This window comes from Limanda limanda, chromosome 9, assembly GCF_963576545.1.
Source record: "Limanda limanda chromosome 9, fLimLim1.1, whole genome shotgun sequence".
Taxonomy (NCBI): domain Eukaryota; kingdom Metazoa; phylum Chordata; class Actinopteri; order Pleuronectiformes; family Pleuronectidae; genus Limanda; species Limanda limanda.
In genome coordinates this window covers 28,603,815-28,621,109 of record NC_083644.1, presented here as the reverse complement: position 1 = coordinate 28,621,109, position 17,295 = coordinate 28,603,815, and the positions used below count along the sequence as shown (strand labels likewise).

The following is a 17,295-nucleotide window of genomic DNA, read 5'->3' as shown; positions in this document are numbered from 1 at the left end:
TTCAAGCTGTAGTGTGATCCTTGATTATTTATTATTGACAGGGCTTGTTTATTTTATATTCAGATTTATTTTGGGACATTTTTATCGAATACGATAGATATTTTAAAATGTGTTCTTTTTTTTACACCTGCTGTTTTACCTGCCACTTTGTCCCCAGATCTTTTAAAAATTGGTCCCCCAGTTATTCATGTGTTGTATGTTGTAATTGTGCTGTAAACAATTTCTTGAAAAGAGTGGGGGTCTATTGGAAGCGTGATCACCAAAAAAGACCAAGAACCACGGTGACTGGTAACAGTGAGAGCTCCGTATATGGCCAATCTGGATAGATTCTATGTGATCACAGCAACTTTCGACACAGGCATCTCTCTCTCTGTCTAAGCATTTGGTGAACTGGGTGGTGCCATTGTCAGACCGTGGTCGCTATGACGATATCTTCCTGAAGACTGATGCTGACTTGGATGGTTTTGTCAGTGGACTGGAAGTAAAGGACATCTTCATGCATTCTGGACTTTCTCAGAATGTCCTTGCCCATATATGGTAAAGTTATATGCTTGAAAGTTAATATCTGCCTTATTTTCCTTCTTGGTTAATTAATATTACTAGTATTTTATTGGTACCTCTTTCCAATCATTTGGCTTTATAAATAGGTAATGTCTTGATATATTTGCTTTGATTTTTAACAGGTCCAAGGTCAAATTTAACACCACATCATAGTTTATGATAAATTTCCTATCTATCAGCTTATCAAGTGCTTACAGGAAACATGTTAGCAAACCTGTGGTTCCAAATGAGCCAAAGGTTATTGTAAACAAGGACTTATAGGTTTGATTCATACACTGGATATTAATTCAAATAAATGCAAACCACAGTTGCTTTGACTTATGCTTTGCAACATATTTCGGGCATGTGACTGCATGTTTATTGATTTTTGCAAATGTGGAAATGTTGAATGATTTCTGGATTGTCTTTTGTTTTGTATTTGTCTTGTTTATCTCTACAGCGTGTTCAGTCTGCTCATTCAAAGTAGGTTTTCCGAGTTTGTCTGTTGACATTCTACACTTATCTCCAGGGCTTTGGCAGACACAAGGCAGATAGGCAAGCTGACCAGGGAACAGTTTGCTCTTGCTATGCATTTCATCCAGCAGAAAGTCAGCAAGGGCATAGACCCTCCACAGACCCTGACTGCGGAAATGATACCTCCCTCTGAGAGAGGCACTCCAGTACCAGTACGTCTCTCATGCATGCACGCACGCACTCGCTACATGGTTCTGGCAGCACGTAAAATTGGCCTACAGTTACACAGCAAAATGCCTAAAACTAGTGTGTCAATGTAAAGTGTTACAATATTGTAGTTGGGCTAGTTTATTATTTTATTTTATCATGTATATTTGTAATCTAAATGAAGTATACTTTAAACCATTGACAAAATAATTATCTAGATTTTAATGTTAATATTTAATCATCACTATAAAGCATGTCATTGAATATCAGATACAATTTACAACTCACCATCTTGTAAGAATTGTCTCTGTTGACATTGGATGTTGCTATTTTTATTATCACTGACATTAACTGAGTTTCTGTCTATGGCTGCAGAGTATGTCAGGATACATGACCCCAGTGGGATCAGAGATGGCTGCGCTCTCTGATATGAGAAGGGTGAGTCAATACTTGTTCTTAACTTCTCCTCATCTTTCTCTTTGCGTATTGGGAAATGAATGCAGATTTGTCTGCTACACATCCTGTTTCTTGAGCTTTACCAATTTCCCGATGAGTCAGATCTGCTTAATTTGGTGGAGGATAAGTTCAAGATGTTACCCAGGTAGACATTCAAATTATCCCTTTTCTGTCTTAAATCTTTTGCTACTTATGTTTCTACCTCTCTGCTCTTCCTCCTCTCTCAGGCTATAATGTTCAAGTTGTGGGTAGGTAACATAGACCTACAGTTAATAAGCCTAAATGCTTTCAGTGGCGGCTGGACAGGCTGATTACTGGAAAGCATTTGCAAAATGTTCTTTTTCCATCCCAACAAATTGCAGTGACAGTGTCTGACTATGTCAACTGATCAAGGGAAGATTCAAGATCACATTAAGGTGGCAATTATTTCAATACCAAAGCCAGACAGATCATGAGCATCCTGTGTTGTTCCAGTAAATGCAGGGGGACTCCAGCTTTAGTTTTGTTTTCAAGATGTTTATCTACGCTATTGGACATGTCTAAGTCATGAAAAAAAATGCTAGTCGGGGAAAATACTGAAGATCTGTTGACCCTCAAGAAAACTTTTTGAGTGTTCTCAAAGGGGGATTCATAAAACTGGAAATCCTGAATCTTTCCTCTCCATGGCAGTGGTGGCGACACTCCCCGACATGTTGGTGATTGGCCCAGCCCCCACCTGTGATTCAACCTCTGTGGTGCTCTTCTTATTGACCACTGTTTTTTCTCCCATCCTGTCTTTACCTATTTCTCCTTCCTTTTGCCTTGTATGCCATGGCTCAGTTGGTGCCATTTCATTATCCAACTGACTTCAACAAATATGATATTCTTTGCCAACCTGCTGTCTTTTTTTTGTCTTGCTCTCCTCCTACTCTGTCTGCTCACCTCTTGCTCTACAGGACAGCTCCAGCTCAGTGGGATCAGGGGAGTTCACTGGCATCAAGGAGTTGGATGACATCAGCCAGGAAATAACCCAGTTGCAGAGGTAACAAATGATAGCAGCTAAAAAACAATGGAATGTAAATGCTTTTACTTTAACATTAATTTTAAAGCTGCATAGAAAATGGAAAGATAAACTACAATAAAACCTTTGTTATTGCAAGTCTAATTTAGCTAAATCATTATCTTGTAGCAACAGTGCAACCATTTGCAAATAAGTAGCAATTGCCTTGACATTAACAGGAGGCACCTTGGAGTTCAGTTTTGGTTTCACACTAAGATGAATGTACTTCTGATTCTTCAAACCTTTCACTCGAACATTAGCTCTCATTAATCCTCTCTCATCACCCTTTTCCTGACTTTGATCACTTTATCTTCTGTTAATAAGACACAGAGCACATCATGCATTGACTATTTTGGCCGTGGTTAATTATTGTATACCCTGAATTTGAATTTCAAAGAATAAGGTCAAATGAACAAATTTGAATAGATAAAATATTTTTTTTTCTGCATTTTCAACAACATGATTGAAGGATTAAAAAAGTATAACATGTTGACATCTGGTCAAATTTTTGTTGTCGCTTCGCTTGTGAACACATCTTCTGACGGGTTGCATCATAGGTGGACATTTAGGTTACATCCACATTACTTTGTTCTAGATTAAAAAGGTATAACTTTTACCTCTACTCAAGAGTTTTTTATGCTCCAAAAAGGAGAATCCTTGAAAAGCTGCCTTTTCAAGTTTGAATACTTGGTTTGAAACTGAGACTTTTGTATACGAAGACGCAGTTACCTGAAAATATTTCCTGATTCATTTTTAACAGTCAAGACCTGACCATCACCAGAGAAAATACAATACATTGCTATCACCTACTGTCAGTAATAACTCCATTTACTTATTTTTTACATCGCTGTTCTGTTCCTGGTTACTTTTTTCTGTAACTAGGCAACCAACTGCAAATAGACTGCCCCGTTTACACCGGCATGCACATGAAAATAATGCTCATGTGAGATGCTTTTTCAGGTGTGTTAGTAGGGGGGTAGATTATTATTTCTGATACAAATCTCAAACACATGATGAAGATTGCTTTAGTTTGAAAATGAAAATACATTAGTGTGGATGTAGCTTTATTTGTGTCATAGTGGTTGAACAGTAATTGTGTAAATTAAATTAAATTGACTATGCTGGTTCTTACATTTTAAACAAGGAAAGTTTCCCATGTTTGTTACATCTGCAAACAATTTAAAGCCATTAATATATACTTATTAAAAGCCCATTGTAGTTTGTAATACTTACTTTACTTTAAAATGTTCTTTATTGAAATCTCACAATGATCTGTCACGCTTCTCACACTGACAGTCCTGAGTGTTTAAATTCCCATGCCACTAGGCAGTGTCCCACACTTGATGTGCATACATCCTAACAGCAGTCGCTATTATGTCGCTATTATGCACCTTTTAAGCTGGTTGTAAGACCAACAATAAAAATCATGAGTGGATTTCCATTCCATGACTCGGAAGATGGAATTCTTTCATTAAAGCTGCTTGAGATGCACACCAAAAATCTATTCTTTATGACACTGATAAAGATATGGGATGTTTGAAATTGTCAAAATTATTCATCATATTAGGTGTGTTAGCATCCATTTTGAAAAAAACAGTACTTCCTCAATAATTTCATCAGAAAGACATACAGTGCATTACATAAGTATTCACCCTCCTTGGACTTTTTCCCATTTTGTACTGTTACAAACTGTAATTCAAATTCAATTTGCACATCTAGAGATGGAAATGTTTGTCCATTCTTATTGGCAAAAAAGCTGAAGCTCACTGATATTGGATGGAGACTGTCTGTCAACAGCAATTTTCAAGTCTTGCCATAGATTCTCAATTGGATTTAGGTCTGGGCTTTGACTGGGCCATTTTAAGACTTTAACATGCTTTGATCTAAACCATTCCATTGTAGCTCTGGCTGTATGTTTATGTTCTTTGTCCTGCTTGAAGATGAACCTCCGCCCCAGTCTCAAGTCTTTTGCAGACTGCATCAGTTTCTCATCAAGGATTGCCCTGTATTTAGCGCAATCCTTCTTACCCTCAATTCCGACCAGTTTTCCTGTACCTGCTGAAGAGAAACATCTCCACAGCATGATGCTACCACCACCATGTTTCACTGTTGGGATGGTGTGCTCAGGGTGATGGGGAGTGTTGGGTTTCCGCCACACATAGCGTTTTGCATTGAGGGCAAAAAGTTCAATTTTGGTCAAGTTTGACCGGAGCACCTTCTTCCACGTGTTTGTTGTGTCTCCCACATGGCTTGTGGCAAACTCCAAATGGGATTTATTATGGTTCTCTTTCAACAACGGCTTTCTTCTTGCCACTCTGCCATAAAGGCCAGATTTGTGGAGTACACGACTAGTAGTTGTCCTGTGGACAGATTCTCCCACCTCAGCTGTGATCTCTGCTGCTCCTCCAGAGTCACCATGGGCCTCTTGGTTGCTTCTCTGATTCATTTTCTCCTTGTCCTGCTTGTCAGTTTGGGTGGACAGCCATGTTTTGGTAGGTTTGCGGGTTGTGCCATATTCTTTCCATTTTCTAATGATGGATTTTATGGTGCTCTGTGAGATGTTCAAAGCTTGGGATATTTTTTTAAAACCTAAAGGTTGAATTATAGTCGGACTTTATGCACGCACGCACGCACGCAAGTTGCTTTGACGGACTCGTTTTGGTTTAAAGTTCCCCCACGGTTGCGCGTGTTAATTCCCCGCCAGAACACTAGGTGGAGTAACGTGTTTTGTCAAAGACAAAACACACAAAGAAGAGACGTCTTCTTCGTCGACTTTTTATTTACATCACCATGGCGGCTCCTCAGAGCCTTTTTCTGGCGGACAAATCCGCCAGTCAGTGACAGGTTATACTAGTGGTCATAGTTTCGGATCTCTTCTGCCAAGTGCTTTTCTATTTGGTCCATATTCGTTCTTCTAAATCTTCGGTGGTTTCCGCCGGTATTATCGGGCATGAACCGGAAATGCGACTCCGGAAATGATGTAGTAAGCAGACCAAACACAAGCCTTGCGGGCTGCGTGAGGCTCGCGTCGCTTTGTCGTATAGTTAAGGCTGATTTATAGTCGGATTTTACGCATGCACGCAAGACACGCAACACACCCCTCGCGTGCCTGCGTGCCCCCTCATGCGGCTTGCGTGCGTCCGCCAATTTTTCTAACCATACGACAAAGCGACGCAAGCCTCACGCAGCCCGCAAGGCTTGTGATTGGTCTGCTAACTACATCCTTTCCGGAGTCCCATTTCCGGTTCATGCCCGATAATACCGGTGGAAACCACGGAAGATTTAGAAGAACGAATATGGACCAAATAGAAGAGCACTTGGCAGAAGAGATCCGAAACTATGACCATTAGTATAACCCGTCTCTGACTGGCGGATTTGTACGCCAGAAAAAGGCTCTAAGGAGCCGTCGTGGCGATGTAAATAAACACGCAAACGAGTCCATCGATGCAGCTGCGTGGCCAGCCGCGGTTGCATATGCAGTACTATAATTCGGCCTTTAGAAAAATTGGCGGACACACGCAAGCAGCAAGAGGGGGCACGCGAGGGCCGTGTTGCGTGTCTTGCGTGCATGCGTGCGTGCATAAAATCCGACTATAAATCGGCCTTAACCCTGCTTCTTACTTCTCCACAACTTTATCCCTGACCGGTTTGGTGAGCTCCTTGGTCTTCATTATGCTGTTTGTTCAGTAATGAACTCTAACAAACTCTGAGTCCATCACAGAAAAGGTGTGTTTATACTGAGATTAAATTGCAAACATGTGGACCGTGTTTACTAATAATGTGACTTGCAAATGTGACTTGTGAAGGCAATGGGTCGCACCAGATCCTTGTTAGGGGTTTCACAGTAAAGGGGGTGAATACATTTGCACTCAACACTTTTCAGATTTTTATTTGTAAATAATTTTGAAATCCATGTAATATTTCCCCCCATTTCCAAATTATGGACTTTTTTGTGATCCATTACAAAAAACCACAATGAAATAAATTATAATCTGTGGTTATGCCATGAGAAAATGTAGGAAAGTCCAAGGGGGGTGAATACTTATGCAAGGCACTGTATATGATGAGTTTGTTGTTTCACATACATTTTGTTTAACTTTGAAGCACAGTAGACCTGCTGGGACAACTTTATTGAATTTCCTAATAGTTGATTTAAAATATAATTTGAGCTAAATATAATGCTACATGGTTGCTCCTACTTACTTTTTATGGAGATCAACCAATCAATTCTAAAAAGCATCAGAGTCTGATTATGACAAGTACTAGGTCAGGTATTGAGGCTCAGTGTTAGTTAGGAATGGGTTTAAGTGGGATGTCCCACATAAAGACATGCTGCCAGGCAGAGATAGACGGCATGAAACCCACAGTCACCTTGGCTCTGTTTATACTTTATAAACATCCATCCATCCATCCATACATCCATACATCCATACATCCATTCATCCATCCATCCATTCATACATCCATACATCCATACATCCATACATCCATACATCCTCTTCCTTTGATGCGTGTATTTTATCAAATTTTTGTTTGTTCACCACTTACTCTCCATGCTGCGTCAGCACTCTTGCCTTTACCCAGTGGAATACGCTAAGGTAAAAACACAAGCTACTGATCCTACTATCAGTGGACTGGCATACTGTCATATCTGCTGTGAGATCCACTGTGAGCAGTGGCTCTGAATGTCGGTGGTTATCAGTATGATTCACACACTCCCTAATTTGTTAAATTGTATCACTTTAATGTTTGAGGTCCGGTTGTAAAGTTTGTTAATAGACAGGTGCACAGTTTTTAAGTTTGTCTTAAAGTCAGCTACCTTAATGAACATTAAAAAGGCTTTGCCTGTGCCTAACACTAAGGGATAAATTAGTACTAAACCTTTTAATTTGTATAAAGTTGATCGCTTGAGACTCACATTAACCTAAGGTAAATGTTGGAATATATGGTTACATCCATACTACTATGTTAGTTTTTGTTTGAAAACGCATCAACTGTGTCCGTCCCTATTACTCCAGAGTTTAAGGGTAGTTTGGAAAGTTTGGAAATGCTGCTGGCCCTGTTTTGTTTTGAAATCTCTGAGGCTGCATTTTAGTGGTTGATTTGATAGACAGTTCAGTGTTTTGTTACTCTGACATGTTGAATAGCAGTTGTCTCATTTCTTGTCACTTATCATTATCTTGCTTTCTGTGCACAGGGAGAAGTACAACCTTGAGCAGGACATCAGGGAGACAGAGGAGGCCATCAGATATAAGAGTGCAGAGGTGCAGGTGAGAGCTTGGTTTAATGTGTATTGCTTGAATATTAAATAAATCAATTCCCTTTCTTTTTTCAGTTTCTATTTGATCAATTTTGTTATTTTAAACATAGTTGTTTGTTTTGTTTCGCCTAGCATATAAAACCACATACTATGTTTCTACACAGGACCAGTTGTTGTAGGGTGTTTCTAGTACACTTGACAACTTGGCTTGATCTGCCCATTTTTTTATATAGTGAACCCTCATTCTTGCCTTGCACTAGAAGACTGTTTTAATCCTTTTTCCACTAGGAGATGCAGAATGACCTAGACCGAGAGACAGCCAGCCTGCAAGAGCTTGATGCTCAGAAACAAGACGCCCAAGAACGCCTGGAGGAGATGGACCAGCAGAAACATAAATTAGAAGACATGCTGAACGAAGTCCGAATTAAGTGCCAGGAAGAGTCTCAGATGGTGAGGATGTAAACTAAGCAATGGCTTTGCTACATTGGCCATAAATAATAAAATTTTGGTCATAAAATGGATAATATATTATTGTTTATGTTGGTGATTTTTGGTTTGGTTTTCAAAAGATTTTCTGTTCAGCTAAATACCAGAATTATCAAGAGTCCCTTGAGATGGTGCTGAAGGGAGGAAATCAAAATATCTGCATCCATGTAGTGGCAGCACATGATTTCAATGATTGGATAACAGTTAAATCCCCTGCTTACATCTTCATTGCTTGATTGCTGCATCCAGATCTCCTCGCTCCAGAGTCAGATCCACTCCCAGGAGTCAGACTTGCAGAGCCAGGAGGAAGAACTGAGCCGGGCAAAGGCCGACTTAGGCCGATTGCAACAGGAGGAGATACAGCTGGAGCAGAGCCTGGCTGCTGGTAAGATCCAGCTGGAGACCATCATCAAGTCACTTAAGGCCACGCAGGATGAGATCAACCAGGTAGGACACAAAGCCTGTGTGTGTTCATGGATCTCTGTTATCTGTCAACAGGGGGCGCCATTTCATTAAATTATTTAGTTTGTTTTTACCTCTAAAGTCTGTACTCGGTCCTGTTGTATGCTTGAGGATATGTGTGTTAGTGTGTTTGTGAAGTCATTAGGACCTTCAGCATAAACTCTAACTTAGGACAAGGAGACCTCATTGGGACCAACGTCTGATCCTAATGAAGCAAAACGTAATTTCTTAGGTCCTGTTAAAGGTTAAATGGGAATTGTAGTCTGGATAAGGTTAGGATTAGAAGCATTTAATGGTCAAGGTAAATGTTATGGATACGGTTTTGTTTAGGCTGTCCATGATGACTGTTAGTAAATGCAATGTCCTAATAAGGATAGCTGTGCAAACGTGTGTGTGTTTTTCATGTAGCTGCAGTTGCTGTGTGTTTCCCACCAGCTGCTTTTCACACACACACCTCACTAAATCTGCTGCAGCTTACATACAGAGCTTGGATTTAGACACACATGACTTGTAATTGGTGCGTGATTTAGTCTCCATTCTCAGGGCATAAGATCCATTATATTGAGCCCTGATAGGATTTATACTCTCCTGAAAGTAAATACCTCATGACTGAGGCCTGTACTCGGCCAGTGCTCCTCCTGCAGTCAAGCGATCGCATGGAGAGTTGAGAAGTATCCACAGTTGATTGTTTCCTCATGCTCTCCTGGAATTTTATCTTCTGGGAGCAGTCATTTAGATTTTCATGACATGGTCCACCTAGACATTTTTATTATTCATAAAACCCCACATTAAATCTGCCACCCAGTGGTGTTCCAGCAGTTCAGACAGCTAAAGTGCATGTTATGTCCCCAAAACATCATAGGTCTAAATCCATGACCTATCTTGTATTACAGGGTTTCCCCCAGAAAACTTGCTAAGCCTGGTGGTAGGGCTGCTAGAAGGCACCCGCGGGGGGGGGGGGGTGAGTCGGATTTTGAGCTGGACACCATTGTTTCTTATACTCTAAACATGTTGCACTTTGTTTAATATGCACACCTAACTTTTTTATTTTGATAAGGGGTTAAATAGATGCTTTGATATCTTTTTGAGTTGCACTGCTGACTTAACTTATAAGCCCTCTTTTTTATTTATTTTTATCTTTTTTATTTATTTTTATCACGTTGGAGTTGCTAGTTTAAACCTACAGTTTTGCACTTTAATATTTGAGCCTTTGTTTACATTTTGTTTTGTGCTGCATTATATGGTGACATACAGTTTGTTGTTATCAAAATAAAATTAACTGAATTGAAATGGTCAATTTGATTTTTTTGGAGGAAAATTAATCGTTTAGATTAATCGACTAATCGATAAAATAGTCGTCAGATTAATCGATAGAAAAATAGTCGTTAGTGGCAGCCCTACTTAATATTAAAAAAAATTCAAGTTTGCTGTGAACATAGCAGTCAGGCCTCTTATTTCAGAAACAATGAACCGTAACAGTTTGGTTACCAATAAAAGATAAGCGTACTACTTCTTTGCTTTCAGCCAGCTACTCAAACAGACAAGCAACAAAATAACAAACAAACAAAATACACAGGCAAGTGTCGCCTACTTTGAAATAAATTAAACACAGAACTTTGTAGGGCTATTTGAGTCCTCCTCATATTTGTGGAAAATGTATGAAATAAGAAGTACCCTATTTTTAAATAAATAAAACCAAATAGCTGCAGCCTAATCGTGTAACGGGCTAGGTTTATGTTTATGTTTGGTTTTGACTTATGTTCAGTAAAACACTGTGTTGAAGGAGCGTTCTGATGTCCGAGGGTCAGTGAAGGCGTCTGGGTGGGACATGGGACTGTTTGGACCAATAGGATGGTTGCTTGGGGATCGGGGCTCAATGAGGAAGTGAAGTGTTGTTGATGTGCGCGAGTGACGGATTTTTTTTTTTTTTTTTAAATAAAAAAAACATGCGACGCTTAGCCTGGCGGGGGGGGCAGTAAGGCCTGGCGGCCCGCCAGGCCTATACAGCACTGGGGGAAACCCTGTATTAAATGCCAGCAGGAAATGCCCCAATGCCCAAAAATCTATCTACTGAGAATTTTGATACTCAATAGGTCTAGAGGTGGCTGTAAAAAGTTGGTGTTGTCTTTCCTAACAGAGAACAGCTGCTCTGCTCAGCTTAGATTCACGTCAATTGTCATTGTTTCATGGGGAAAATGTAAAATAGAAACTTCCACGCGGACCCCTGTTGCATAATGCACCTGTCTATTTAAGCTTAGCAACTTCCAAACTGCAGTATTGAAGAAAAATTACTGTGTTCATCCCCTTCCCCCGAGAAAGGAGGGAATTTATTGTGTGCAGGCTTTGCATATTCTACACCTGGGTGTGATTTGATCTGAAAGCATCTTAATTTACGGTGCTCACAGAATGGAAAACATAAAATGATTTCCATTTTTCGCTCCTTAAACAGTGTCCTCATTACTTAATAATAATGTGGACCACTTGGCCAGTAGATCACTCCAGGATACCAATCATAAATAGGAAGGTGTAACATTTGAAGAACTTTGATCCAGAATGAGATTCTATAAGGTTAACTGCTTCAAAGAATAGATTAAGTACTGTGATGGTATGGGATATCTAGGACTTTGTACAAAGCAAGTAACTGGTGAAATATAATAATGACAATAAATACGTGTATACAGTTTACTAATTTGTGTGTGGGGTTTTCATTTTGTCAGTAAAGTTAATAATTTCTTATTAATGTGTGTGTGTGTGTCATGCAGGCTCGCAGTAAATTGTCACAGATCCAGGACAGTCAACAGGAGGTGTCTAAAAGCATCGAGCAGTACAACAGCACCTTGAATGGAACCCATGGAGGCAGTATGACTAACCTGGCAGACATGAGTGAGGGCTTCAGTGACAGAGAAAATGGAGGATTCCCAGCCATGGTGAGAGCAGCACAGGTCAGGATCTCTATTGAACTCTGCTACTTCATTGACTCATAACACAAATTCTTACCCTTATTTAAACATTTCTCACAAACAGGGTTATTGCCTGTGAATTACAAATCATAAACAGTACAAACAATTGACAGCTGGAAAATTATTCTCTAGTTTTTTTAAGTGCAGGCTCTTCACATGCACGTAGGCCAGACATTATCCTGTCATATGTTTATGTTTTGACCTGGTCTTGTTACCTCTGTATACCCTCCTCAGTATTTTAGTCTAGAAATACAGTATGTTCCAATTTCTGTTTCTATTGTTCATAATTCTTCATACTCTCCTCGCCCTCCTCATAACCCTGACCTATTATCATCAAGAAAACAGCTTACCAACAGATTACAAACTGCAGCATGCCAAATCCTTAGCTGTATTTTCTGTTTTTCGAACAGTCTTGCTAAAGCACTGGTTCTTATTTCTCTCCCTGATCTACTGTTCCCTGCAGATTTGTCTTTAAGAGTTCCCCTCTGCTGCTCTGCTATATTTCACAGTTTAGCTCTGCTCCTATTCACTTTACTCATAATAACATCATTACCTTGGCTCAGTCCCTCTCACACCTGGCAAGCTGCTTTCATTCTTATTCAAGATTTCCACTCGAATCAAATCTTGCACACATCTTGCTGTAATTCCTTAATATTTAGGCTTCTTTTGGTTCTAAGGTGTCAATTTAATAACAAAATGCACATGGCAGCTTTTATTAAGTGGAAGTAATGTAAAACAGCATAGTTGGCAATAGTTTTGAAATGACTGGGGAATACGTGCGTGTCTGTGTGTGCGCCTGTGTGTGCTTGTTTTTCTTTAGTTAAGAGGGCCAATCTTAGTTCAATTCCATCATTGCGAGGACATTGTGATAACATTTTGGCTAGTCCTCACAAATTCAAAGGGTTGTTTCAGTGTCAAGACTTATGTGTGTGCATCCCATGTTATAAGGACAGGGATTTCTTAATTTAAAAAAAAAAACTGAAATGGTAGCACATGGTCATCAATCAATACTCTTTACTGCTTATCCTTTGAGGGTCATGGTGGGGCTTGAGTCCATTCCCATCTGACATTGGGAGATGGGGTACTCCATGGACAGGTCGGAGATATTCCCAACATACAGAGATCAACAACCATTCATGCTCATGTTTACGCTAACAGTCAATTGAGAGTTTTCAATTAACTAAATCCCAATCACCATGTCTTGGGACAGTGGGAGGATGCCAGAGTACCCAGAGAAAACCCACCCAGACATGGGGAAATGTCTGTGTGCAAACTCCCCACACAAAGACCCCACCAGAACCAAAACTCAAACGAAGAACATTCTTTCTGTGAGTCAAAGGTAGAAATTGGAAAGGAAAAAGAAATAGAGCAAGACGCTGGTCAGAGGTAGAGATGGGATTGATATAACTGATGTATTTCTATAATTCTAATGTCAATGCAACCCAAAATTCTATGTCAATATATAGTCAAAAGACAGATTGTGTTTTTAGTGTGTCGAATACAACAAGTTATAATATACTAACACCTGATGTAGTGAAGGCATTCATCGAAAGAAATGTTTTGATTAGACTTCTTCTTCTTTCTCTGTTTGTTTCCTTGTTTTGCTTCTTACCACAGGAGGATCCTTTCAAATTGAAGCCATCCGTGTTCAACAGCCAGCCTCAGGAGCTTCCCACTGACCCCTTCCACTCTGAAGACCCCTTCATAACAGACCCATTTAAAGGTTATCACCCCTCTTAACCTCTACACATTATTCCCATCTAGTAATCAGTGTTTGTCTGTCTGTATTCCTCAAGGTATTTATTTCTCATTTTCCGCCACACTCCTCCATCATCCATTTACTCTGCCTCTCCATTTTCGATCACATATTTTAATTCTATTTACTTCTCCCCTTGTGTTGTCTCTTAGCTGACTGTGTTAACTGTTTATCTATTTAAGTCTCCTTTATTCCAGACTGCATATATTGTTTTCAGCTTGAGTTGCTCTCTGACTATCTTATATAACTTCCACCTCACAATGCTCTTTTTTCCTTTTCCTCCAACCTGTCTGCTTGATTCTTTTTCTATAGGTGACCCTTTCCAAAATGACCCTTTTGCAAAGCAGCCACCAACGTCCACAGGTATTTACTTGGGTTAAAGAAGCTCAAAAAGTTAAAACACTTATTTACATTTAAGTATCCAGACCCTTTATTCAGTATTGTAGAAACCTTTTGGCAATATTTACAAAGTTAAGTCTTGGATATGTCCCTACAGGTTTTTCCACATCTGGAATTAGTATTTTTGCTAATTTTCCTCCAAACCTCTGTAAACTGCCATCTTTAGATCTCCTCCCAGATTGTCTTGGCAGTTTGCTTCAGGTCATTGTTGTACTCAATGGTGAACCCTCAATCAGTTGTAGTGTTGGGTCCAAACGGTTCTTCTATTTTTTCCACATTAGATTGGATTATCTGTTTCCTAAGGCTCTCAGAGTTCTTAAAATGCTGTGTGACAAACTTCATGTTGGCTGCCTCAATCTTTACACTAAATGTCTTCTGCCAAATTCCACTGTCATAAAGGCCTGGTTGATGGAGTGCAATTGAGATGCTGTCTGTTGGTTTCTTGCTCACCTTTCTGACCATGATCCTTCCTGCCTGGTTTACTCAGTATGTCCTGTTGGCCCAACACTGCTAAGTATTCCCCCACTTCATATACACATTTTTGTGCTTGTAACCTTAACTTCTTTCGTGTAACATCAGAGGTCCAACTCAGTGTCTTGTAGCCATGCCCTTGTCTCTGGTCCCACGTCAAAGAGGCCGGCTTCCGAGGGTGGTCTGTGTAGGGGGCAGGTGGTCATAATATGTTCGACAGTCTGTTCAGGGGCACCACACTCGCATGCAGCGCTGTCTGCCAGGCCCCACTTCTTCATTGAAGATTTGAACCGACCGACCCCAGTACGCAGACGGTTCAGCAGAGTCCATTGCCGGCGTGGAAGAAGGTCTCCTGTGGCTCCATCTCCTGGATCCAAGATGTAGTGGTGGATTTGGGTTGGCCCAGCCCTCTCCCACTCCTGTTTCCAAGCTGCCGCCAGCCATCCATCTTTGGACAGGTCCTCAGTGGTGGACCGGAGCAACTCTTGTGCCGCCTTGTTGTAAGGGTGGTGGGACTTGAGTCTGCTCAGAGGAGCTGCTGTCTCTGTGGTGTCATGGAGGATGTGCCAGTCATGCTTCCGTGCTTTCCTTGCCAGGACGAGAGTGGCAGCCTCTCGTCGTAGGCCAGCCGGTGCGATTCCTGCAAGGACTGGCAGCAGGACGATTGGGGTAGGCTTCAGGCATCCAGTGATGATCCGGAGGGCGTTGTTGATAGCCACATCCACCATTTTTGTGTGTGGACTTCTGCTCCATACTGGGGCACAGTACTCCGCTGCTGAAAAGACCAGGGCTTGGGTGGATAACCGTAGTGTCTTGGCAGTGGCTCCCCAGGTTGTGCCAGCGAGGCGACGGATCAGTGCGACCCTTGATATTGTCTTTGCCCGGACATCTTCGAGATGTTGTTTGAAGGTCAGTGTCCGGTCCAGACGCACACCAAGGTATTTAGGCGCTTGCTGGGACTCCAGGCGCTTGTGGTCGATGTATACCTCGAGTTCCCTCTTGGCGTCTCTGTTGCAGAGATGGTATGCTGCTGTAACAGTCTTGCCGGTGCTGAGTTGCAGGCGCCACTTTCGTAGGTAGGCTACTAGGACGACCATTTCTTGGTTGAGACCGTCTTCCATTGCCTTCCATGTGGGTCTTCTCAGCATGATTGCGAGATCGTCTGCGTAGCCGTACTTTCTGGATGCTGTGTCTGGTAGATCATAGATGTAAATATTAAACAGCATCGGAGAAAGGACCGAGCCCTCTGGGACACCGTTCCGTAGTCTTCTTAGCCTACTGCGCTGGCCATCGCTGGTCTGTAGGACAAAACTGCGGTTAGACAACGTCTCCATGATGAATTTCACCATATGTCGATCGGTTATTGTCCTCAGCAGCTTCAGGTGAAGTCCGCGGTGCCAGACGGTATCGTACGCGGCGGTCAAGTCCAGGTACACTACCCCAGCTTTCTCATTATCCTGGAAGCTGTCCTCGATGTCTTGAGACAGAAGTGTAACCTGGTCCACTGTGGACCTACCGCGACGGAAACCGGCCTGTTCCTGTGGAAGCTGTGGGTCAATCACACGCTCAATGCGGCAGTGGATCATTCTTTCCAGGATTTTAAATGGAACACAGAGCAGCGATATGGGTCGGTATGCCTTGGGGTCTTCCGCAGGTTTGTTTGGCTTTGGCAGGGCGATTACAGAAGCACGGCGCCAGATCTTGGGCAGCTTGCATCTCTGGTAGCAGGATGAGAAGAATGCACAGAGCCAGCTGGATGTTATTGTGCTCTGGTGCATAACAAACTCTGGGTGGATGTTGTCACGTCCTGGAGCTTTGCCTGGCTTGAGCTTGCTCATGGCCTTACTGAGTTCGTCTGCTGTGAATTCTCCTGAGAGGTTGGAATCCGCACTGGCCACCCTGGAGAGGGAAGTCACCTCCTCCGTTATCAGACGGGCAACATCTTTGTCTGCGTCTGGGAAGCGACCGTTTTTCAGGAGCTCGGACGCGATGGCATCTGCTGTGACTGGGCAGCTTGGGGGCTTTGTGCATCTGCCTGTTAGCCGGTTGATGGTTTGCCACGCCTTCCGACTAGAGTGGGTAAAGTCGATTGACTCAACAACTTCAGTCCATCTGTCTCTGCGTGTGGTGTCCAGTCTCTGAAGCAGTGCTTGTGCAGTCGCATCCACATCTTCCCTGGAGATAGCCCTCTGGTGGGCGCTCAGGAGGCGGCTGCACTCATCGTCCCAGCCAGGGATGTAGTTCCTGTTGTAGCCGCGTGGGATGGTCTTTTTTGCCGCTCCTAGGAGGACCTTACAGTAGGCTTCATAGGCGGCGTCCACGTTGGCTGCATCAGGTTCTGGCAGACTAGCAATCCTTCTTTCTGTCTCCTGAGCAAATGACTCCCAGTTGGCCTTTCGAAAGTTCCATCTTTTGACAGGTTTCCCTGGTACCGGTTGCACCAGTGATGGGACTTTAATGATGGACGGTCGGTGGTGTGAGCGGGGAAACCTGTCTAGGACGCGTCTCTCCGGTTTCGGGTCATTGCTCCGGCACACAGCGAAGGCCAGGTCCGGGTTGGTAGAGGTGTTCCAGCGTGCAGAGAAGAAGCTTGGCGGCTCCTTGGGGTCGTACAGTAGCAGGGCATCGGTGTTGGAGGCCCATTCACTCAGCGCCACTCCGTTTGATGTTGTGTAGTTGTAACCCCAATCTGTGTGTTGACAGTTGAAGTCACCTGCGTAGATGGCGGGGGCAGTTATGGGCGGGAGTGACGTAGCAGACAGCTCTGATGGTGGGGGCTTATATA

General features: G+C 42.2%; 1 protein-coding gene across 1 annotated transcript in view; it reads left to right on the top strand.

Annotated features, from left to right (window-relative positions):
• The window catches only part of eps15l1a (epidermal growth factor receptor pathway substrate 15-like 1a), a 42,564-nt gene that overhangs the window by 9,872 nt on the left and 15,397 nt on the right, over positions 1-17,295 (top strand). Inside the window, exons 10-19 of the mRNA XM_061078637.1 lie at positions 380-537; positions 1,070-1,226; positions 1,597-1,659; positions 2,613-2,698; positions 7,914-7,986; positions 8,265-8,426; positions 8,712-8,909; positions 11,687-11,866; positions 13,502-13,607; positions 13,953-14,003. Of these exons, the coding sequence (XP_060934620.1) occupies positions 380-537; positions 1,070-1,226; positions 1,597-1,659; positions 2,613-2,698; positions 7,914-7,986; positions 8,265-8,426; positions 8,712-8,909; positions 11,687-11,866; positions 13,502-13,607; positions 13,953-14,003 (1,234 nt within the window). The remainder of the gene's footprint in view (positions 1-379; positions 538-1,069; positions 1,227-1,596; positions 1,660-2,612; positions 2,699-7,913; positions 7,987-8,264; positions 8,427-8,711; positions 8,910-11,686; positions 11,867-13,501; positions 13,608-13,952; positions 14,004-17,295) is intronic.